The sequence below is a fragment of the Mesocricetus auratus genome, unplaced genomic scaffold (assembly GCF_017639785.1).
Source record: "Mesocricetus auratus isolate SY011 unplaced genomic scaffold, BCM_Maur_2.0 Super-Scaffold_100008, whole genome shotgun sequence".
In the NCBI taxonomy this organism is placed as follows: Eukaryota; Metazoa; Chordata; class Mammalia; order Rodentia; family Cricetidae; genus Mesocricetus; species Mesocricetus auratus.
The window spans coordinates 3,558,383-3,581,645 of record NW_024429192.1 but is presented as its reverse complement, the minus strand read 5'-3'; the positions used below and the strand labels follow the sequence as shown (position 1 = coordinate 3,581,645).

The window sequence follows — 23,263 nt, the reverse complement described above, 5'->3', positions numbered from 1 at the left end:
TGTGGCACGCAGTGTCGATGGTTTTCAACACACCGCACTCTGCTGAGGGCTCTGCGGAAGGCCTTCCTAGGGGGACACAGCAGACTCTCGTCAGAATGCGAGGCCGGCTTTGCCCCCGGGCAGTCTCACTTTATCATGGTGGGTTTTGGTGGGAGAGTCCCACGCTGGCTGTGGTGCTGAGGTGGAGGGACGCCTCGGGGCACACGCCTCATAACCACCGAGGGTCCCCCCCTCCTTTATGGATCTCTTTCTATCACGATGACACAGAACCGTGGGGGGGGGGGTCGTCATAAATCTTCCGCGCCCCTTGCCGTCAGGGCTCCAAACTGAGTAAACACAGCTGCTTCGCAGTGGAGTCGTTCAGATGGTTTCTCTATTTATTTTGCTCTCTCTCGGCCTGTCCGAGAGCAGGACTTAGTGCTGCATGGATCATGAATGAGTGGATGAACTTTACGAACTGAGGCACTGGAAAAATTTCTACTGGCCCCAAAGAAAGTGCCACCAGTGCAACAGCACACGTCAAAGTCACACTCACTATGCGACACTGAAATGGGGGCGGGGGTGGGGGATAAATAATTTCTGAGCTACTTTACAGTGAGAGGGTTCTGCAGAGGACGCAGCCTAGCTCAGCAGCGACACCATGTGGGGAGAGCGTGGATTCCCAGAAGCAGAGTGCTTTCCGGAAGTGGTAGACTGAACGTCTGCACAAACTCCTAACCTGCAAGGCCACGCCAAGATCCTCTCCAACGTGTGACCTAATCCAAGAGGGATCTACTAGAGAGAGATGCAGGAAGGAAAACAAAACACAGCTCAACCCCGTCCCCACCACTCCGGCCTACGCCGAGCCAAGTGCACAGGGACAAGACGTCTTCAAACGTCTCAGCCTCAGCATTGGGAAGAGGTTGAGAAGAATCTTCTGGCTGCCCCCAGAAAGACCATCTAGTTCTGCTGCTATTTTCAAATGCATTTTCCTCATAACTGTTTGAAGAACGTTTGACCCAAGAAAACACAATACTTGATCAGTACTACAGAAGAAAACCCTGACCTCTGACCCCAACCTCTATGGCATATGCAGAGCGTTTCCAGAGCGTCGAGAGGCATCAAGCAATGGACACACACCACAATCACACGCGTGTGCTCACTTCCTTGAATTCTCAAACGTAACACAGAATTTGGTCAAAATCCAGCAACGGGGAGGCAGAAACAGCCCACAGAGCTGACACCAAGTCTGGTCAGGAAGACTAGATGGGGGAGTCCTGAATGAGAAGGGAGAGTTTGTGAACACTACGCTTTCCAAGACTATATGTAACCAGGTCCTCAGTGGGGAGAGGTCTTTGTATGCTGTATACAGAGCAAATATTGGCTTTCACCTTTTTCAAGAAGTTCATTAATATTTCTCCAGTCAATTACTCAACAGGGAAACATATACCATCCCCACTGCCTCTGGCTGTCATGGGACATTTTAAAAAGCCAAAATCACTCTGCGTGTGCGTGTGCGTGTGTGTGTGTGTGTGTGTGCGCGTCTGTGTCTGTGTCTGTGTGTATGTGTGTATGTGTGTGTCTGTGTGTGTGTGTGTGTGTGCCTGTGTGTGTCTGTGTATGTGTCTGTGTGTGTGTGCCTGTGTGTGTCTGTGTGTCTGTGTCTGTGTGTCTGTGTGTCTGTGTGTGTGTGTCTGTGTGTGTCTGTGTGTCTGTGTATGTATGTGTCTGTGTGTCTGTGTGTGTGTGTGTGTGCCTGTGTGTGTCTGTGCATGTGTCTGTGTGTGTGTACATACATGCTACATTATATGCATGTTTGAATGTGTGAGAACACGTATGTGTGTGCACACATGCAGAGCCCAGAGGTTGACATCAGAGGTCCTCTTCATTTGTTTGCCACTTTATTTGCTGAGCCGGGGTCTCTTGCTGAGCCTTGCTGGACAGTTTGGCCTGTGGTAGCTATCAGCTTGCCCATGGAGGCTCTGTCGCCATTCCCCGTGGGCTGCGATCACAGGCAGGCTGCTATACCCGCCCAACTTTCTATTCGGGTCGGGGGCGCCAACTTGGGACCACCTAGTGCTTATGGATCAAGAGTTTTCGGGTCTGCAGAGATGGCGCAGCCCCCCAGACTGGCCTGTTTAGTGGCTGCTCTCCCAGAGATCCTGAGCTCAACTCCCAGAAACCACATGGTGGCTCACAACCATTTGTAGTGAGATCTGGCGCCCTCTTCTGGCATAAAGGCATACATGCAAATAGAGCACTCGTGCATAAATAAATCTTAAAAAAAGGACTTTGTCCACTGTTTCAAGAACAAAAAATTAAAATACCAGTTTCTCTCCAGTGTCCCTGTGACACAGAACCTCAGCTCAACTTTCAGCTGCGTGTGTTCCGAAGAGTATACCTGAACAACAGTGTCCAGGACACTGGACACCTGCTGGTGGGGGGTGGACCGACACTGAAGCCACTTCTCTCCATTTCTCTGCCGGACCAAAAAGCTTAGATCCCAAGGCCCCATAGTCAGTCAGGACTCAGAAAAGGGCTCTCAGCTGCCCTCTGACCTCCCGGGCTGGGAGCCTGAAAGCAGTCACAAGCCTGACTCATCCCCAGCTGCAACCCTCCATGTTCTGGAAAGGAAGTAAGAAGCCAGCCTAGGAGGCTCGGTCACACCCACTGAAGACAGCAGCCCCGGCCCGCACGGCCCCTACTCCCTCCTCCATGGCGTGTGTCTAATAGCTTGAAGCTCCGAGCTTCAGCTGGCATCTACATGCCAAACCTTCTGCCTGATGAGCTGAACGTAACGCTGGAGTTCCTAAGATGAAGGCACAAACACTGGAAACAGGGCAAACTGCAGAGACCAGCTTGGTGGCGCATGTCTGCTGTTTTGGGTTTGTTTTGTTTTGTTTTGTTTTGTTTTGTTTCAAGACAGGGTTTCTCTGTGTAGTTTTGGAGGCTGTCCTGGAACTCACGTTGCAGACTCAGCCTCTGCCTCCCGAGCGCGGGGATTAAAGGTATGCGCCACCATCACCACCACTGCCTGGCAGATGGCTCGTGTCTATAATCCTAGCACTCAGGATGCTGAGGCAGGGGGATCATGGCAAGTTCAATGATTGGCCCTTGTCGCATAGTGAGTTCCAAGCCAGTATGGGCTGGTGAAAACTTAGCTGAAGATAGATAGATAGATAGATAGATAGATAGATAGATAGATAGATAGATAGATTATAGATAGATAGATAGATTATAGATAGATAGATAGATAGATAGATAGATTATAGATAGATAGATTGATAGATAGATAGATAGATAGATAGATAGATAGATAGATAGATAGATGCTGGCTAGAAATTAGGTAATGAAAATGTAATAGAGGACTGATTTTTAAATGAGAAAAGATCACCCTGTGTTGATGTTAATTTTCTAGTTGAAAGCATTGCCTTCGATCTCCCTAGACTGGCACCAGGAACTTGTTAAGAAACCTGTTTTCAACCTCTCAACAACCCAATGACCAATCTCAGCTCTCCCAAGATTTTCTCCTCCCCCTCACACATCTCCAGGGTCTGCATCTGTCTCTGTGAGTCAGCTAGCAACAGCCACACAACGCACACAAGCAGCAGCCACACAACGCACACAACCTTGCTCTCCTCCGCAAACCACGCTCGTGCAAGGGCAGAGGCCAACGGGAAAGCCAGCACCTCCCTCCTCCCGGCGCAGGTGCGAAGGGTGGGTTTTGCGCTTCTCAAGTGGCACAGGTGGGTCCGGTGTGTGGCGTCCCCTGACCACCGGAGTTTTGCTTTGTGTTGGCATCACTAACCCCACACACCGGCCTGTTAGCGGCTGCAACAGAAAGAGCCCCCACGAAGTCATGTGTCACCATGAATACGAAACTGACAGCATGTCACCATGAAGAGATTAGTAAGAACACACACCTGGAGAACCTGGCAGCCTGCCCAAAATCGAGTGTCCTCCACAGAGCAGCAGTGAATCCAGGCATGAGCACACTCCTGAACACATCTCCAACACCTCCATGTTCCTCTTACACTTGAATGACAAACACGAAATCCAAAGCCTTTCTTGCCACAAGACAGCAGACATCAGCACACAGCAAACAGAAACTGTGATTTTTTTTCCCACTCAAAGACCTGCTGACAAAACCCCCTGATCACAACAACTGGTTTTGATTCCAGCTGACTGCAGATTCCAAAACAGTTGCCCTCCAGCAAGCACAGAGGGCTGGTTCTGCACTCCCTCCCACAGACACGGATTAGCACAGCGCTTGCGTGTGGCCTGTGACATCCTCCTGTGGACTTGAAACACCTAATACGTTGCCAACACTGAGAATTAAACAACCAGTTATTTCAACCTGTACTGTGTGTCGTTCAGGTAATGACAGGAAAAGCAGTCTGCGTGTGCTCAATAGAGGCAGGATTGGTTTCAGCTGTGTACACGTGTGTGTGATGTGGATGTGTGGATGCGTGTGTGTTGTATGTGTGTATGTTCATGTGTGTGTACGTGTGTATGTTATGTGTGTATCTATGTGTGTATGTGTGTATGTGTGTATGTACATGTATATGTGTATATGTATGTGTGTGTTTATGTGTGTACGTATGTGTATGTGTGTATGCATGTGTGTATATATATGTACATATGTATGTGTGTATGTACGTGTGTATGCACATGTGTATCTATGTGTATCTATGTGTGTATGTATGTGTGTATGCATCTGTGTATGTACATGTGTATGTATGTGTGTATCTATGTGTATATGTATACGTATGTATGTATTTATATGGGTATGTATGTGTGTATATATATGTATGTATGTATGTGTGTATTTATGTGTATATACATGTGTATCTATGTGTGTATGCATGTATGTGTGTATGCATCTGTGTATGTACATGTGTATGTATGTGTGTATCTATGTGTGTATGTGTATATGTATGTATTTATATGTGTACATGTGTGTATGTGTGTATGTATATGTGGATGTATGTGTGTACATGTGTATATATATGTGTATGTATGTGTATATGAGTATGAATGTGTGTATGTATGTGTGTGTACATGTGTATGTATATGTGTATGTATGTGTATATGAGTATGAATGTATGTATGTATATGTGTATGTATGTGTGTGTACATGTGTATGTATGTGTATGTATGTATGAATGTATATGCGTATGTATGTGTGTACATATATGTGTATGTATGTGTATATACATATGTATGTATATGTGTATGTATATGTATGCATGTGTATGATGTGCTATGTGTGCAATGTCTCTGTGTGTTCACACAGGTAAGGCTGAGTGTGTGCGCGGCACTTGTGCGGGTCAGAGGGCATCTGCGTGTTGCTCTTCACTCTCCTCTGCCTGTTGCAGACTGGGCCTCCTCCACTCCCCACCATGCAGACCAGAGCTGGCCGAGGGGCCTCCAGGATTCCCAGCTCTGCCTCACACACACACAGGCACACGCCACTGCACCCAGCTTTACCACGCACAGGCACACGCCACTGCACCCAGCTTTACCACGCACAGGCACACGCCACTGCACCCAGCTTTACCACGCACAGGCACACGCCACTGCACCCAGCTTTACGCGGCCTCTTGGGGATTCAAACTCAGGTTCCCACACTTGCTCGTCATATGCTGGCCACTCCCTGGCCCACAACAGGGTCTTCAGGTTGGTGGTTGCATCCACAGATACAGACCACAGGCTCAGGAAGAATCCGTGCGCTTTGGGCATCTGAGACAGAGCTTCCGCTTCCTCATAAAGGGGCCACAAACCAGACTTCACACCCCAATCCACAGCCACCTCTGCTTTCCTTGCACACGCACACACACGCGCACACATTCACACGCACTCACACACATACACACTCACACATGTACACACTCACACATGCATGCACACACTCACACACATACACACATGTACACTCACACACTAACACACTCACACTCACATACACATTCGCTATCACATGTGTGCCCAAACACTCACATGTGAACGCGCACACATACTCTCACACACGCACACACGTGCACTCACATACACACGTGCACTCACACCAAGACACACACTCTCACACACGAACAATATACAGATGCTGTCATACTGTTATTATGGTGTCCAAACCAGAAGTGAAAACAGGGATCAAGGCTGAGAAGGGTCATGAGAGGGGAGTCAAGGAAGGGAGTCACGGTTCTGAGGTGAGGCCGCCTGAGGCAGGAGAGGTCCAGCTGAGCCCACACTCACCTCAGCAGCCAGCAGCAAGTACAGAGGTGTTAAGGCGGGAACTTGTCGCACATCACAGCTTAGGCCGAGGGTCGTCAGGATCTCCTTAAGGACCTCGTGCCTTCTCATGTTGCTGGATTTAAGCACGTTAAAGTCTTCTTGGGTTTGCACCACGGAGGCACTTGGAGGGAGTTCCAGGTGCACCTGAGGGCAAGACAACAGCAGTGAACCGTGGGCGCATGCACCAGAAAAGCAGTTTCTGCCCTGGGTCTGACGAGAATCTGAACATGACCCTTCTCCCATCACCTCCAAGCCCCATCATCGGCGAAACCCACCCCTGGGTGGTCACAGACTCTCACGGCGAAACCCACCCCTGGGTGGTCACAGACTCTCATGGCGAAACCCACCCCTGGGTGGTCACAGACTCGCCCTGGATCATGGCTTTTATCACCGGTCACGTGACATGGACTGAAACATTTGGAGACACAATTACCCACACTGCTGAGGCTAAGGAGTCACGACCACTCTGCCCTGCGGTCGGGAGGGGGACGCATTCATCACTGCAGACTGTTCACAGGACTTGGGACGGGGAGAAAGGACTTCCCAGACATCAGAAAGACCTTCCTGACCCCCCCGCCCCGCACCTGACTGAATTCTAAAGTTGGGGTCTTCCTACACATAGTCCAAGTGTTAAAGTGTGATCTAGGATACACACTGGAGGCCACACGAAGGCTATAAATATACAGACATCTCCAACAGCGTCCCGGGCGGGCGGGATGAAGGGCCACACCGGAACTTCCAGTTCCCACGGGAGCAGATTCTGACTGTGTGTGTCAGGGTCTGCAGGTGCCTGAACGTTCAGCAAGAGCAAGCGGCTGTGCTAAGTTTTATCCTGCTTTTCTGTACTGACTTTGCACCCGGCGCACTGGGAAGCTGAGACAACATGGTGCCACCCGCGGGGTCTCTCAACCACTCGCCTGAGCCAAGGCAGACACGTTGTCCAAATGCTGAACGCTGGGGCCATTCTGAACAGGCTGGAGGACGTGGTCAGGTGGTCGGCAGACAACGGGTGGGCCTGTCCCCCAGACGAGGGACAGACAGAGAAGGAAAAGATGCCAGCGAGAGTCCACACCCTGACCAATGGACCACGACACCACTGACCACGTCACCACTGACCACGTCGCCACTGACCACGTCGCCACTGACCACGTCACCATTGACCACGTCACCCACCTGAGCACATGCCGCCCTCTAGGCTAACCGACACAAGTGGCACGGATGGAATGAGCACGTTATGTTCCTACAGGAGCTCCAGGGAGAGAGGGAAGGACATGGCTGAGCGCACGTGGCCTCACCGGCTGGTATGGACACCAGGCGTTTGCGCGCTGCGCCGAGCTGATCTGCACGCAAGGAGAACGCACAGGGAAAAGGCTTCCACCAAGCTGCAATGGGCCAAAGAGGCCACCACGGAAGCTGGGGAGATGCTTTTACTCGCTGGGCCGGGGAGGGTAGCTCCGCATGCTTGAGACCCCGGGGGCTGCCCTCCCAACCAGAGACAAAACAGCACACCTGACGCTGCGCAGGGGGGGGGGGTCGGTAGCCCTGACGCAAGCCGCAGTCATTGGCTGGCAATGCTCATTTGTCCGCATCCTGGACCTGGCCTCTTCTAAGCTAAGGCTTCTCAACCAGACTGGAAGCCATCAGTAAAAACGTCTCTCGTGACAAATGCAGAGCGGGGTGGCTGGCGTCCAGTGGGCGGAGGCCAGGAATGCTGCTAAATGCCTGTAGTCTATATGACCACACCTCACCAACCAAGACTGACCTGACCCAAAGTGTCAACAGGGCACAGCTGAGAAACCCTTGCTATGAAACTTCCTCAGCTAAGCTGGGCAAACAAATGAGGTATCTTCAAACCCACTTTCAAGCTTTACTTGGGCGACTTCACACCAAAATCCAGGCCCATTTGGCAATCTTGGACTTGCTTGCCTTAATCCTCGGTTTAACGTTTTCCCGGAGTGCAATCTGCCCATCACCAGCCCACCCCCTCTTTCTGGTCACTGTGAACGAAAAGACAAGCAAGCAGCTCGCAGGGCTGGGATGCCCCCCCCCCCCGCCCAGGAAGCAGCTCACAAGGCTGGGATGCCCCCCCCCCCGCCCAGGAAGCAGCTCACAAGGCTGGGAGGCCCCCCCCCCCCGCCCAGGAAGCAGCTCGCAGGGCTGGGAGGCCCCCCCACCCGGCGCCCGGGAAGCAGCTCACAAGGCTGGGAGGCCCCCCCCGCCCAGGAAGCAGCTCACAAGGCTGGGAGGCCCCCCCACCCGGCGCCCGGGAAGCAGCTTGCAGGGCTGGGATCTCCCCCCCACCCCGCCCTGCTCCCCCACCCCGCCCCGCCCCGCGAGCAGTTGCACTCTGCCCTTGAAGTATTTGCCTTCTCTTACTGGGTTACAGCATCACTAGATTTATTACAAAGATGAAGGCTATGAAATTGAACAGAGGAGGAGGAAACTATGCAGCCTGTAATAACATCGACCTGTTGGTTCCAGCGAGGTGGTAACGCAACAGAGGCTGGGGGGGGGGGAAGGAAGCAGGGACCCTGCCACACAGGAGACTGAGGTCACTTAGAGCCAAAAGTGCCCATTCTAATCCTCTGACCGTGATTTGCGAACCTGCCTCAGACTGCCTCTCCCTCCTCCAACGGCAACATACTACAGTATCAAGTTTTATGACACAGTATGGGGTCAATTTAAACGGTGCAAACAGGCAGACGTGCCCCGGAGCTGAGAGAAATGGGTTGCAACGTGCCAAAGCAATTTTCTAGTACAAGTCCATGCACAGAAGTGAGAAAAAAAAAAAAAAAACTCTTCAAAACTGAAACACAGCTCCAGGAAGTGGGTTTTCAAGCAAAGGTTCTGAGATCTCGTGGTTACTATAGTGATCATGTTTGCAGAGGGGAAGATAAGAGGAGCATCTGACTAGCCCATGTGGTGCACAGCCTCACAGGAAACCTGCTGGCTCTCTGTGTGAACGCCAGCCCCAGTGCCCGGATGTTTGGGGCACCTTGGCCTGACCATGGGCTTAGTAAACAATAGGTTTCAGAACATAGGACCAGGGGTGGAAGGGCGGCCTGAGTGTGAGGACCTGTACCCCCAGAACCCACACAAAGCCAGACTCCGCCGCACGCCTCTATAACCCCAGCGCTCCCACAGAAAGACAGGAAGTGGAGACAGGGCAGTCCTGGGAAGCCTGCGGCCCAGGTACCCTGACACACGCAGGAACAAACAAGAGACTGTCAGACCCAAGGCAGAAAGCAAAGGTTGTGTCCATAGCTGGCCTCTGACATGTGCATACCTGCAGAGACAGACAGACAGAGACACACAGAGAGATTTGTTACATCTGTATGAATATTTGCGTGTCTGCATGTGTGTGCAGGCATGCAGTGCCTGTGGAGACCGGAAGACGGAGGCTGATGCCCTGGAAATGGAGTCACAGACAGTTGTGAACCACCATGTGGGAGCTGGGAATCAAGGCCGGGTCCTCTGGGAGAGCAGCCACTGCGGTTAACTGTTGAGTCATCTCTCCAGCCCTAAGCGCTTAGGTTTTAAATGTTAACAAATCCTAAGTAAACAAGAGAGGCTGTGAAGATCTGCCCAGCATTAAATGCATACAGACATGACCAAGAGCGTCACCTTTACATGATAGGGGCTGCTCTGGATTCCCTGCTAAGCCTCTGAACTTCCTGCGTTAAGCAAGGTCTTAATGATATTAACCAGGGTGTGCTTGGAGGCAAGAAAATAAATCATATGTTAGGAAGACTGCTACCAATAATGATTAAAATGAAAACGTTTCCTGGCTAGTCCTTGGTTAGCCTGAAGGGTTAGCCGACCTTGCCACCTCCTGCTTCCGCTCCTCAGTCACATGCAATTTGGTTGATCAGGGTTTGCATAAAAGTCCTCAAGCTAAGCCTTCCACACACAGCAGAAACTCAACCAAGAGTACAACTAACCACTGGCACCTGAATTATTGAATCCTTGTGTTTGTAAGTGTGGTGTGTGTGTGTGTGTGTGTGTGTGTGATGTGTGTGTGTGTGTGCTCTTGAGAACACATAAGCCTATGGGCGGAGCCCACAGGATAATCTCAGTTGCTATCCCTCAATGCTGTCCACCTTGGCTTTTGAGACAGAGCCTCTCACCGGCCTGGAACTGACAAGTAAGGCACGCTGGTTGTCCAAGAAGCCCCAGGGATCCACCTGTCCCCACCTGGCCAGCAGCTGGGTTACAGACACACACCACCACGCCTGGCTCTTTTCAGGTGGTTCTCACGCTGCTCTTCCCCGTCCCCATACCTGGCAGAGAACGGCCTCTCCTCCGAGGCTTCCAAAAGGCACGTGCACAATCATCTTGTCCTTGTCTGGGTTCTCTAGGTGGCCCTGGAGTTTGCCGGGACTGAGGCCTTGCTCATAAACACAGCCGCTGCTCAGGACACTAAGCCGTACCTCACTCCCATCGGCCTTTGAGAAAACCAAGTTCTGGGCTGTGTTCCGCAGTGTGTCCCTGCTTGTCACCTGAAAGCCACCACACGTGAAGGAGGAAGACAGGCCCAGCACCTTCCCTCCCTGAGAAAGATAGGCCATGAACTTCTGGTGTACGTCTTTGGGGATAGGTTCCCTGGTGGCAATAACCAACAGCAGGCAGTTGTCGGGCCACGGGTCCCTGAGAGCACTGTCTTCCGACAGGTGGTAGAGAGCATAGCTGTCAGTGTCCACACAGTCAGTCAGGACAGACCGCACCTGCTGGAGCCGGCCAGGGGCTTCCTCGGAACTGGAGCCCACGTACAGCAGGACGTTGGGCGCCTTTCCCAAAATGTTGCCTCTCCTCCGTTCCTGTTCAGAGCAGAGTTCACTGGTGGCGCCGTCCACAGGGCTGCTGTCATCACAGGGGAGGTCTGGAATGTTCTCTGCCGATGCAAACCTCACCGACTCGATGGTGCTGTTCTCAAGTTCCAGGCACTCGTGGCAGCTGGACAGGTGAAGCTGATGACACTCTGCTGAGCTCTGCCCGGGCTCGCCCCCTGCAGGCGGCGCACCTCCGGAGGCGCCACCTCTCTTGAGTAGGCAAGAGCCTCCAGCAGCCCTGGAGTCACCCTGGCCACAATGCTCCATGATGCCCTGCACGGGCTCGGCCTCAAGGGAAGGTTCTGGGCTCAGGGGCCGGGCTTGGACTTGCTTGGTGGAGGCCCCGTTGACTTCCTTCAGAGCCGGGTCCTTTAAATGAACTGCTGGAGCACCAAGGGAGAGGTCGTTAGTCAGCCCTACTGATGAGGGTCTCAACAGGCCAAAGCCTGTTTCCTGTCCACCCCGACCCCCGCACGTGTTAACCGTACACACGTCTACGGTGAGATCAAACCTGCCGGCTGGAACGGAAAGTAAGTGTGGTCCTAAGTCATGGCCCTGGGAAGTGACACCGGTCCTCTGGGAACCACGTGACACCCCATGGCAACACTTCCTGAAGTCACTTACAAACAATCTTCTGGGCTATCAGGCCATTATCCATCTGGAGCCTCTCCTCCATAAACGCCGCCCCCAGCTTGCTGAAGTTGTCCAAGCTCGCTCTGGCAATCAATTGGTAGGGATCCCCGGGCCGGCAGGCTAACGGCACACAGCAGTCAGACCATCTTACAACCTGAGGGAAGGGCAGGGGAGGGAGAAACAGAAGCCGAAAGTTTTCATTTCTCCAATGACCAGACACTTTACCCTCAGGCTACACCACAGCCTCACGGGCTGCATTGGTCCTCACACTATGTCACAGCCAGACAGGCGGCATCCAGCAAGTTACTAGATACTTCCTTTGATCAACGGCAAAGACGTTTGGGCTCAGACATCCTCAACCTGACCTAATAAGAGTGACTGGTTACAAAGCACTAAGCAGAGCTCAGATGTGGAGACACACGCTTCTCACACCACCTGCTGGAGGAGGCTGTGGCCTGAGGGTCTCAAGTTCAAAGACAACATAAGCCACACACCGAGATCCTCAAAATCCAAAGGGGAGAACTAAGGGATGGTTCTGTGGTTGGCTGCTTTCCCAGAGGACCTGGGTTCAGTTCCCTCTGTAACTCCAGGTCCAGGGAATCTATTGCCCTCTTCTGGCCTCTGTGGGCACCACACCCACGTGGTGCACAGTCATATGTGAAGGCAAAACACCCATACAGATAAAATTAAGTGTAAAAGCTAATAATAACATAACAATAAGTGTAACTTAGAAATAAATAAAGGTGACCAAAGTCTCAACTGCTTTAGGCAAAAGACACAGTCTCCAGACATGAGTAAAACCTAACTGCCCTCTTGGGAGGGGCCCAGGACAGGCGGCTCCCAATCACCCAGTAACATAAAGGAAACCTGCCCACCAGCTATTTTAGACAGCACATCAGACCCTCTCATCCACCCCAGAGTGCAACTGCCTATTGCTGCATTCCAGGAAAAGGAACCGTCAACCCCATTGTTGCATTCCAGGAAAAGGAACCATCAAACACATAGACAGTGGCAGGGACTGGAAAGACAGCGCGGACAGTTCACAAGCCTACCACTAGAGGGCGAGAGAAACAGCCTTCCAGTTTGGTTCTCAAAGAATTTCACAAAGGAGATGCGCGATGCCTGGGCTATTCCTGGGATTCCTGAGGATTCCTGAGGATTCCCAGCCAGCGGAGAAGAGGGTGCAGCTGAAGAGGAAGCCTGGCTGCAGAGTCCGGGAAGCCTGAGCCGGACTCAAGCTCTACTCAACGCCGCTCCCGGGCCCTGTGCAAGAATCTGCACCTCTCAACGCCCTCTTTGTAAAGAAGGAAAAAGGATAGTGTTACTGCTCATCGCCTCAGGTCTGTGTGGCAGGGAGACTACATAGAGTGCTTAATGCCCCTAACGGGGACGGGAGCCGTGCTGGAGAAAGTCACCCCAAGAGCACTCTGGCTGTTTCCGAGGACCCGAGTTCAGTTCCCAGTACCTGGGATCCAACCCCCTCTTCAGGTCTGATACACATATTCATAAATAATAAATCCAATCTCTTATGATGGTAATAATAAAAGGAGTAAACCTTTAGCTAATGTCCTCAGTTAGTGCGAGCTGTTTCTACAGCAACAAGGAGCGAGGCAGCCTCCGATGAGTCCTCCACGCCCCCAAAATGTCCGCAAGGGCAGACGGGCCCCCGCAGTTCACAACCAGGGGTACAGAATTCTGGACTCCAACTTCTAAGTTGAGGGGATAGGTTTTTAGAAAAAATTTCCCCCTGTAAACCCACAAAAAGAAGACACTGCTGGAATAACCAGAAATTGAAACGGAGAAGGATGAAGATGGGCATCTGCCTCAGGCCACTACCCAAGACCTCCTCTTCAAAACATAAGTCCTCAGAAGGAACAGGTGCAGACTGTCAGAACCCAGGATCAAGGAACAGTTTCTCAGATATGAAACTAAAAGTATAGGCAACGTAAGAAAAAAAAAAAGATCAGGGGCTGGAGAGATGGCTCAGGCGTTAAGAGCACTGCCTGCTCTTCCAGAGGACCCGGGTTCAGTTCCCAGCACCCACACGGCAGCTCGAGACTGTCTGCGACTCCAGTTCCCGGGGACCTGACACCTTCACACTAATGCACACAAAAGGAAATAAATTAAAGAGAAAAAAAAGGTAAACCGGAAGTCGCCAATGCTTTTTGTACGTCAAAGAGCATTATGGTGGGGGAAGTATCTGCAAATCACGCGACAAACTCCCACAACCCACAGTGACAAAGTGAGCGATACATTCTTACCGCGAGCAGAGTGGAATTTAATTGTATTACTCCCCAGAAAATTATAATATTCAAATGGCCAACAACAAAGCAAATGCATAACCAAGCTGCAGAGGGATACCACCTCTGCGCCCACTGGGCTGGCTAGCGTAAGGACAGGGACAAGCACCTCGGGTTGAGGATGAGAGGAAACTGTAAATCCCCAGCCAGCAAGAGGGCTCAGCAGGTAAAGGCAATGGCCACCAAGCCTTACTGGTAACCTGACTTCAGTCCCCAGAACCCACAGGTGGACGGAGAGAACCGACGCCGGCAAGTCAGCCTCCGGCCTCCGACTCCCACCTGCGCGTGCTCCATGGAACGTTTCTACACTCGCACACGCTCACACACAGGTGCTCACACACAGGTGCACACACACAGAAAAAATGTAACAAAACAAAATTTTAAGAAACTGGAATTTGCTGATGGAGATGCAAAACGGCTCAGCGGCTTCAGAAAAAAAAAATCTGAGGGTTCTTCAAAGAGTTTAGACATTGAGTAACCACACGACCAAGCAATTCCACTTGCGTGTGTATGGAAGAGAATGAAAAACAAGTGCCACACACACCCTGTACATAAATGTTCACAGTACTGTACATAATCCCCTAAACCAAAAAACAAACAAACAAAAAAATACCCTGTGACTGACTAAAATGTACTAATACATGACAACACAGATGACTCATGAACAGCTGTGAATGTATCAGAAACTATGTAACTGAATTGTATATATTAGGAGAGGAAGTCTTATGACACGTAAATTACATAGCAACTTTTTAAAAGGATTTATTATTTTTATTTATGTGTCTGTGTGTGTGTCCGTACACATGCACACCGCTGCCATCAGACACCAGCAGAGGGCGTCAGATCTCCGTGGGGCTGCAGTTACAGGTGGTCAAAGCTGCCCTGTGTAGGTGCTAGGAACGCAAATTCAGTCCCGTGCAGAAAAGCTCAAGAGTTTTGTTTTTTGTTTTTTGTTTTTCGAGACAGGGTTTCTCTGTATTGTCTTGGAGACTGTCCTGGAACTAGCTCTGTAGACCAGGCTGGCCTCGAACTCACAGAGATCCGCCTGCCTATGCCTCCCGAGTGCTGGGATTAAAGGTGTGCGCCACCAACGCCCGGCCGAGCTCAAGAGTTTTAACACAGTTTTAACTGCCTCTCCAGTCCCATACACCAATCCTTTCAGGAAGCCAGCTGCCTAGTTCCCTGTCTCTGGGACACTGGAGCTCCGGCAAACTAAGCTGAGCATGTCTGATCTTCTCTGCACTGACATCCTGTCTAAATGTCGGGTAGGATGAAAGCGCCTACCTAGAAGCTACCGGGGAATTTAAATGAGACGCCTGAAAGAGTCAGATGCACACCGGTGCTCCGGTTATCCCAAAACATGAAGTCCTCAGAGCAGTTTCTCATAACACAAAACAGGGAGGCGTAGAAAGTGAGAGTCGGATATTACAGCCGTTCCTGGCCTCCAACTCAACCTACCACATGAAATTTTATTCCTTAGTAGTCTTAGAACTTAAATTGAACTGAGTTTTTCCTTAGAGAAACAAAGGAGAAAAATAGAAGTTAACAGGCGCTGTTAAAAGACATAGCAGGAACAGTCATAAATACAGGGCTCTGGTCAGTAACTGGCAGAGCATGTGCAGAAAGAGAAACTCAAGAATTCTCTTTTACATAAACTGAGACCTTCCCTCCTCCTTATCACCTAATTCCCTGGTCTCCTGAACACAGCTCACATGTGGGCTTCATGCCCCATACACAGAGCCCAGGCCCAGCCTTTACACACACACATACACATACACACACACACACACACACACACACAAAGCCCACACAGACTTCATCCAGAAGGTGTCAGCTGTGCAGTGTATAGCAGAATTCCATATTTCAAAATTGACTTCTTCGTTGGACATGATGACTCATGTCTGTAATCCTAATACTTAGGAAGCTGAGGCAGGAGGATTGCCCTGAGTTCAAGGCCTATTAGAGCCACAGAGTGAGACCCTGTCTTCAGAATTTTTTAAACTGCAAATGCATCTACACACACACACACATACGCACACGCAAACGTACAGGCACATGTGCACGTGAGCATGCATGCACGCACTCACACACGCCACACGCATACATGAGAAAAAGAAGGAAACAAATAAAAACGCATAAAACCCTGATCAATCGGATGCCAGTACGGCAGTTGAAGCAGGCCTGCACTGTGCTGATGCGGGCCAGGGTGTCTGTGGAGGAGAACGGGAGGGATTGCTAACACCCAGGCAAGGGCAGGCTTTTCAGATGAGGGTGGGCAGGAGCCCGGCAAAGGACCAGAGCCAAGGAGCCCTGGCCCCTGAGTGGGGGGGCCAACAGCATCATGGGTGTCAGCTGCAGACAGCGGGAAGTGCTCAGCCAACCGGGCTGCCCCAACCGCCTCTGCACCCGCCCGCTAGCATCAGGTAAAAGGAGCCAGTGGTTAAAATTCTCACACAGATCAGAAGGGGGGAGAGAGACCTGGGGAGCAAAGGAAGAAGGAGGAACAGGGAACGGCCACAGAACAGTACACACATGTCCCCAATCAAGCCTCCCAACTGTTCCCTCACCTACACATACTTCCTCTCTCTAGGAACAAGGTCTGTGAGCCACGGGACACAGAAACTCCTTTGAGGAGTGCAGGGGGCCTGGATCAAAGCCTCTGTCACTGATACTGGGGTGGGGGTGGGGTGGTGGGTGTCACCTTCCGGTCAATAAAAGCAAACAGGGAGATAGAGACAAAGGGGCAGAGGAGAAAGGGGAAGCCAAGGAAAAGGCTGACCCCCCCTCCCCAAAGATCAAAACCGAGGAAGCCAAGGCTGGTGTGAGCCCAGAATTCCCTCTGGCACCCGCCACAGACAGATTATCTCACCCGATCACCAAAGCTCTGAACGCCTTTGTCATGGCTTACGATGCAAGGATTCCCTATGGTACTCCACTTAAAACTCCGCTCCCAGAGGCACAGAGATAGCAGCAGCCGCTCATTCGGCAGAAGCCCCTACAAGCTGTCCAACTGCACGATTGATACCGTGCTCATTTCTATGATGAGTCATCTGTCTGCCTCCTAACCAACCGAAAGTGCCTGCTGGGTTCCTCAAAGTTCTGGTTAGCAGGGACGGTGGTGAATGCGTGGAATCCTCAACACCGGGGAGGCAGAAAGAGAAACACTAGTTCGGGGCCAGCCTGGGCTGTGTGCTGAGACCCCCACGTCTCAAAACTTAACAGCTGGGCATGGCGGTACACACCTGTAATTCCAGCACTGGGTAGGCTGAGGCCTCAGTTATAGAGCAAGACTGAGTCTCAATAACATGAACAGAAAAAAAAGCAAAACAAAAGATTCCAGTAACAGATTAGAGGATGGGGGTGAACACAGAGCATGGCAGGGAGTCGGAATCTGTGGTGCAGGTTACTCAAGACTGTTATCCCCGCTGCCTTTCGGGCTCGGGAACCATGTGAGACATGGGTGCAGACACGGAATGTCCTCCCCAGGCTCCCTCACTGAACACTTGGTCCTCAGCTGCTGACACTACTTTGAAGCTGGTGGTGGTGGTGGTGGTTTTTCAAGACAGGGTTTCTCTGTATTTGGACGCTGACAGGAATGTGTGTCAGAGGCTGTTTGCCTGACCATAGACAGAGAGAAGCAGGGATGGCGGCAGAGGGGTCTGAGACAAGACAGGACCCCGGAGGACCTACCCCAGTGACCCACAATTTGATCCTACCTTCTAAAATTTCCACAACACGGATGCTGAACCACAGCTATTGCAAGCACACATGCCACATTGCTACAGAGCTGGCTGCAGGAACCTTCCCTCTGCTGAGTCACTGTAACCTCTGCTCAGGAACCTTCCTTCCTCTGCTGAGCAGCTGTAACCTCTGCTCAGGAACCCTCCCTCTGCTGAGGGGCTGTAAATTCTACACTGGAACCTTCCCCCTGCTGAGTCACTGTAACCTCTACACAGGAACCTTCCCTCTGCTGAGTGGCTGTAACCTCTACACTGGAACCTTCCCTCTGCTGAGGGGCTGTAACCTCTACACTGGAACCTTCCCCCTGCTGAGTCACTGTAACCTCTACACAGGAACCTTCCCACTGCTGAGCGGCTGTAACCTCTACACTGGAACCTTCCCTCTGCTGAGGGGCTGTAACCTCTGCTCAGGCCCTCGTACTCATGGGAGGTAGGAAAGGCAGATGAAGCAGAGGAAGGGACAAGATGCTGGAAAACTGTACAGCCTGTTGTCCCAAACTGTGGTCCTTCCATCCCGCGGGCATCTGACAACCGAACCTGAAATCTTATGTGCTAACTCCCACATGCACACGTCTATACAGCCAATCAATCACTGTAAAGGAAACAAGAAAAAAAAAGCCTATATAAAGTAAAAAGAGAGAGACTGGGGAAATGGTTTGACCGGCTGCACGCTTGCTGTGTTTGCAGAGAACCTGAGGATGACCAAGTTACAACCCATGCCAGCTAGCGCTCCTTCAAACACATTGGGAAGGCGGAGACCCGCAGACTGCTGAGCCTCAGGTCCTGGTTCCAGACTGTCTCAGACACAAGGTGGATAGAAACTAAACACACACACACGTGCAAACACATACAACACATCCATGTACACGCACAGGCAAAGAAACAGACAACAGTAACTTCACTAGCATAGTTTACATGACTCAATATATCCCAAAAGGAAGACACCCATAAAGTCCAGGAAAGAACATTCATTAAAAAAACACAAACATAAAACAAACAAACAAACACTCAGGTTGTCCTAGGTCACACCTTAAGGTACACAAGTAGAACATGGCACTCACTGTTTCTGAAGACGATGGCTTCTGGAAACTGTCACCTTGTGCCCAGATGCTCTCTGTCACAAATGCTATATGTTCTGCCTCAAGTATGAAGGGAGAGACAAGAAACAGGACCCATTTGTTCAAGTCTTCAATAGACTACAAAGAAAGAAAGGAATACGGGATTCAAGGTCATTTCGGACCACTCATCTCCGCATCCTGGCATGCCCTCCCCTTGCTTCCTCAGGTAAGAGCTGCCCAAGCGTCTGCGACACTCTGCAGACCCTTCAACCTCCCCCTTTGTCCAACTGTGGTGACTTAAACAGCTGTCTGGCTCATGAGAATTTCCAAGTCTCTGGATATTTGTTTCCATGCAGGTAATTCTGACGGTCTTTCTGTTTAACATGTATGAGTCACACATTTCAGGGTGAGGCTTGGAAGTGCTTGCCTGAAAGTCACATAATCGTCAAACTCAGAGACAAACTACTTCAGAGAAGTCCTTTCTGATGCAGACACTTTTGAGGAAATGTGCGTCCCCAGTGGAGAATTCGGTGAGGTCTGTAAGGGCGGATTAAACACAAGACTGGCCCTTTTTACACATTCAAACGAAAAAGTAATTGTCCTCCATACAAGAAAAAAAAAACTCACTTTTGTTGTTGTGTTAATCCCTAAAGTACGCTGTGTAATAGTCATTTCCACAGCCTTTGCCCTGTCTCAGGAGTGGGAGACCTGGAGAGGATTCAAACACCATGAGGACCCACATGCAGAGCAACGATCATGTCACTTTATACGGGGACTGGCCATCCTCAGGTGCGGGCAGCTTGTTTTGGTGAGCGTCTACCTTGAAAATTCATTTCCTTTATTTTCAGATTTCTGGAGGACTGTAATTTGATTTTAAGAGGTTTTTGTCTGCAGAGTGGTGGTGGTGCCCACCTTTAATCCCGGCACTCGGGAGGCAGAGGCAGGAGGATCTCTTGAGTCAGAGGCCAGCCTGGTCTATAGAGCGAGTTCCAGGGCTACACATCCCTGTCTGGGTTGCAGGGGGTGGGGGAGATACTCAGAGATACCCAGAGCAGAAAAAGCAGAACTCTAAGGCTGCCTTCTGGCAGTCACAGCCTTGAATCCAAAAACAGACAGCAGTGAGGTGTGAGCAAAACTCAAGGCGACAGGAGCGACATCGGGAGCAGGTATCCGCAAGGCTGTCCCTACTTGGGTTCTGAAGCAGGTAAGAGCCAAGTCACTAGGTTAGCATAGTTACCAGGCCCAGGAGGACAGGGAAACGTTCAAAGGTGTCTAGGAAAACTTATCTGGCAAAATCTCTACTCCGACATAAACCGTAAAGATTTTGTGTTAAATAAATAGCTTAGAAACCACCACAGTGGGGGGAAAAAACACCCTCACTAGCTTTTCAGTTCTGTGATCCGCCCCTCAAGCAGTTTAAGAGAATGTAGCACACCTGTCTCGTTCCGGGTGGTACTAGGGGCGGCCAGGCAACCAATCTTAGCCATGAACTTAGTGCTAGTCACGGCCAGGCAACGGGAAACCTGGGAAAACTCAGTGTGCTGTTCATGCCGTATTTTTCTTTGTATTTACTTAACTTCATGCGCACAGGTGTGTGGCCCCCGTGTGTGCCTACACCACCCGCATTCCTTGGACTCCCTGGACCGGTTATAACCCACCACGTGGGGGGCTGGGGACTGGACGCCGGTGACTCCCGAGAGAGGTGGGCTATCTGCAACCCCAGAGCTGAGTTTTGTTTTGTGTTTTAGTTTTTGCTAATTCCCCGGAAGCACAATTCACACCCCACACCTAAGCAGTGTGGCTAAAACCTCCACCCTCAAGTCGTGCGTGACTCTCACACGGGTGTCAGGGCCTGGCGTCCACGAGAGGAAAAACTCTCGCTTCCAGGGCTAGGAGGGAAGCGGAAAGGGCAAAAGGCCGCTTGGAGAAAAGACCAACGCTGCGCGCCCGACGTCCGCGAAAACAAGGGATGCCCAGCAGCCGCAGCCTGCAGCCGGCCCGTGCAAACGGCCATCGCCCTCCGCCCTGGACCGGGAGCCAGCCCGCGGGAACCGGCTGGGGAGTCCCGGGTGTCCCCGCTGCAGCAGCAGCAGCAGCAGCAGCCGCGGGGCGGCGGGCGGGGCTGCCCAGGCCGCGGTGCAGGCGAGCCGAGGCTCTCGCCCGCCTTGCCCGCCGAGCGGGGGGGGGGGGGAGCCGACGCTGCCGCGCGCGCCCGGTCCCCGCGGCGCCCCCGGCTCGCTCGCCCGCCGCCCACCTGGCTCTCGCCGACGCAGAAGACGCGGCCGCCGCGGCTCAGGCACACGCGCGCACCCCGGGGCTGCGCCGCCGCGCGGCAGAAGGTGAAGGAGCAGCGCGAGGCGCGCAGCCGCCGCACCGTGGACAGCACCAGCGCGGCCGGACGGCGCCCCCAGCGCGCCCACAGGTACAAGTAGCACAGCGTGATGAGCATGGCCGGAGCCCGCCCGCCACGCTCGCTCCCCGGCCGCCCGGCCGCTCGCACCGGCCGGCGCCAGGCCCCGCCCCGGCCGGAAGCGAGCCTGGGGGGGGGGAGGGGAGGGGAGGGAGGGGTGCAGTGCGCGTGCGCGGCGGGACCGGTGTGCTGCCCAGGGAAAGGAAGCAGCTGCGGGGATGGGAAGAGAGCGAGATGCGATTTTGCATTGAAGGGATGCGGGCTGCGGGGGAGCTGGGGGGGGGGGAGCCAAGACCACGGAGAGGGTGCAGAGAGGGGCTACGGGAATGGCGAAGGGAAGGGAAGGGAAGGGAAGGGAGAAAGAGGGAGAGTGATTGGAAGTGTGCTCTACAGGTGGACTCGAGGCCACACCACTAGAGGGAACTGGGGTTGGTGACCGAAGCTGTGCTGGGAACTCAGAGGGACAGGGGCCTGGAGGAACCGGGGAGATCGCTGGGGGTGGAGCGTTGATGAGGTTGGGGGGTGATGAAGAGAGTTTGAAGAGCGAGGGGAGATGGAAAGGGGGTAGTTTGATGCCGGAGAGTGACTAACTTAATCAAGTCAAAGCCCACCTTACTTCAACAGCCGATAATTGCTATCTACCCATTACAAGTCAGAGAGCTAACACAGCCTCTACCTGGCCCAGATGGAAAAACAGGAGTCCATTTTATTAGATCATGCTGAGCCTTCAGAGTTCATATGATGCTCCAAAAAAGGCAAATGGGGCATTCTCACCACACGTCTGCCGCAGGTTAAACTGTGGGCCGGGTGGGAGAAGGAGACATCAGTTTTCCACTCTCAGTGGCCCTGCCCCGGGGGAATCACAACTCTCCCCCCCCAGTTGAGACCCAGAAGCTTCCTTCCCTGGAGCCTCTCATCCACAATGCCCTGAACAAACCCTGTCCAATGGCTTGCTGCCTGACCCCTGCCGCCTCCATAGGCGGCCTAATTAAGAGCGATCAGGTACACCTCTCCCGTGTCATGCCTAATCCGAGGGTAGGTTTTTTGGGTTTTTTTGTTTTCCAAGTACATTGGCCATGGATCTGTCTGCTCACCCTGGGCGGCGACGGGGCATGCTGTTAATCCCAGCACTCAGGAGGCAGAGGCAGGCGGATCTCTGTGAGTTCTAGACCAGCCTGGACTACCAATCGAGTTCCAGGACAGCCTCCAAAGCCACAGAGAAACCCTGTCTCGAAAAAAAAAAAAAAAAAGGGGGGGGGTGGGTGGGGACACACTCTGACTCAAGAGAAGGAATCTAAAACACAAGTAATCAATAAAGGGTTCAGATCCGGAGTAAACAAAAAAATGCCAAATTGCAAGGCGTGGTCGGGTGGGAAGGAGAGGATAAAAGACACACTAGGCTTAACGAGCACTTCACAGGGGCATTAGAAAACAAAGTCCTGACGAGAACTGGTTTAAACCCATCTGTCCAGCGGTGACCCCCTTTGTAAGCCCCTAAGTTCACTTCTGCCCCTACTGCAGAAGTCATCGTGCTGACTTTACAACCCCTGGCTTTCTTGACCACATTTTCACCAGACAATAGAAGCCACGACTCAGACAAAGGGGATTTAACAGGGAGCTTGACCGGGGTGCAGCGCTTTGGAGACTGAGCCGGGCAGACACCTCTGCACCGTGCAGTGCAGCCGCTGAGAGCAGCCCTACCCTTAGCCCCCGGGGCCCAGGTCACACGATGGGAACCAGAAACCACCTGTCTCCCCTGAGGAGGACAGGACACCGGAGGACCAAGACACCAGCAGGGGCAGGAGGAGGGAAAGCTCCCTGTTCTCGATGCATAAGATCCCTGTGGCGAAAGCTCCCTGGACTCAAAGGGCAGAGGCTCTGGGACCCATGGTGAGCAGCAGCCTCCGCGCCTCCTGACTCAGCTTCCAGCATTCTAAGTCCCGCCTCTAGTCCGATGTTTACGGGAACCGTGGCCCCTCTAACTCAAGTCCTCAGCCTTGGAACTTCGCAAGTAGCCGCA

The 23,263-nt window shown here is 52.2% G+C and overlaps 1 protein-coding gene across 7 annotated transcripts in view; it reads right to left on the bottom strand.

Annotated features, from left to right (window-relative positions):
- Hlcs (holocarboxylase synthetase) overlaps window positions 1–23,263 on the bottom strand; it is a 185,852-nt gene that overhangs the window by 145,498 nt on the left and 17,091 nt on the right. For 2 of the 7 annotated variants that reach the window (XM_040750430.1, XM_040750429.1), the window contains exons 2-5: window positions 18,837–18,971; window positions 11,727–11,889; window positions 10,554–11,485; window positions 6,235–6,417 (exon numbers count right to left, since the gene is read on the bottom strand). In XM_040750430.1, coding sequence (XP_040606364.1) covers window positions 6,235–6,417; window positions 10,554–11,485; window positions 11,727–11,778 — 1,167 coding nt within the window. In that variant the 5' untranslated portion in view covers window positions 11,779–11,889; window positions 18,837–18,971. Of the gene's footprint in view, window positions 1–6,234; window positions 6,418–10,553; window positions 11,486–11,726; window positions 11,890–12,787; window positions 12,950–17,751; window positions 17,847–18,836; window positions 18,972–21,087; window positions 21,341–23,263 lie in introns of those variants that run through there. The other 5 variants (XM_040750426.1, XM_040750427.1, XM_040750432.1 and 2 more) reach the window with 5 other exon arrangements.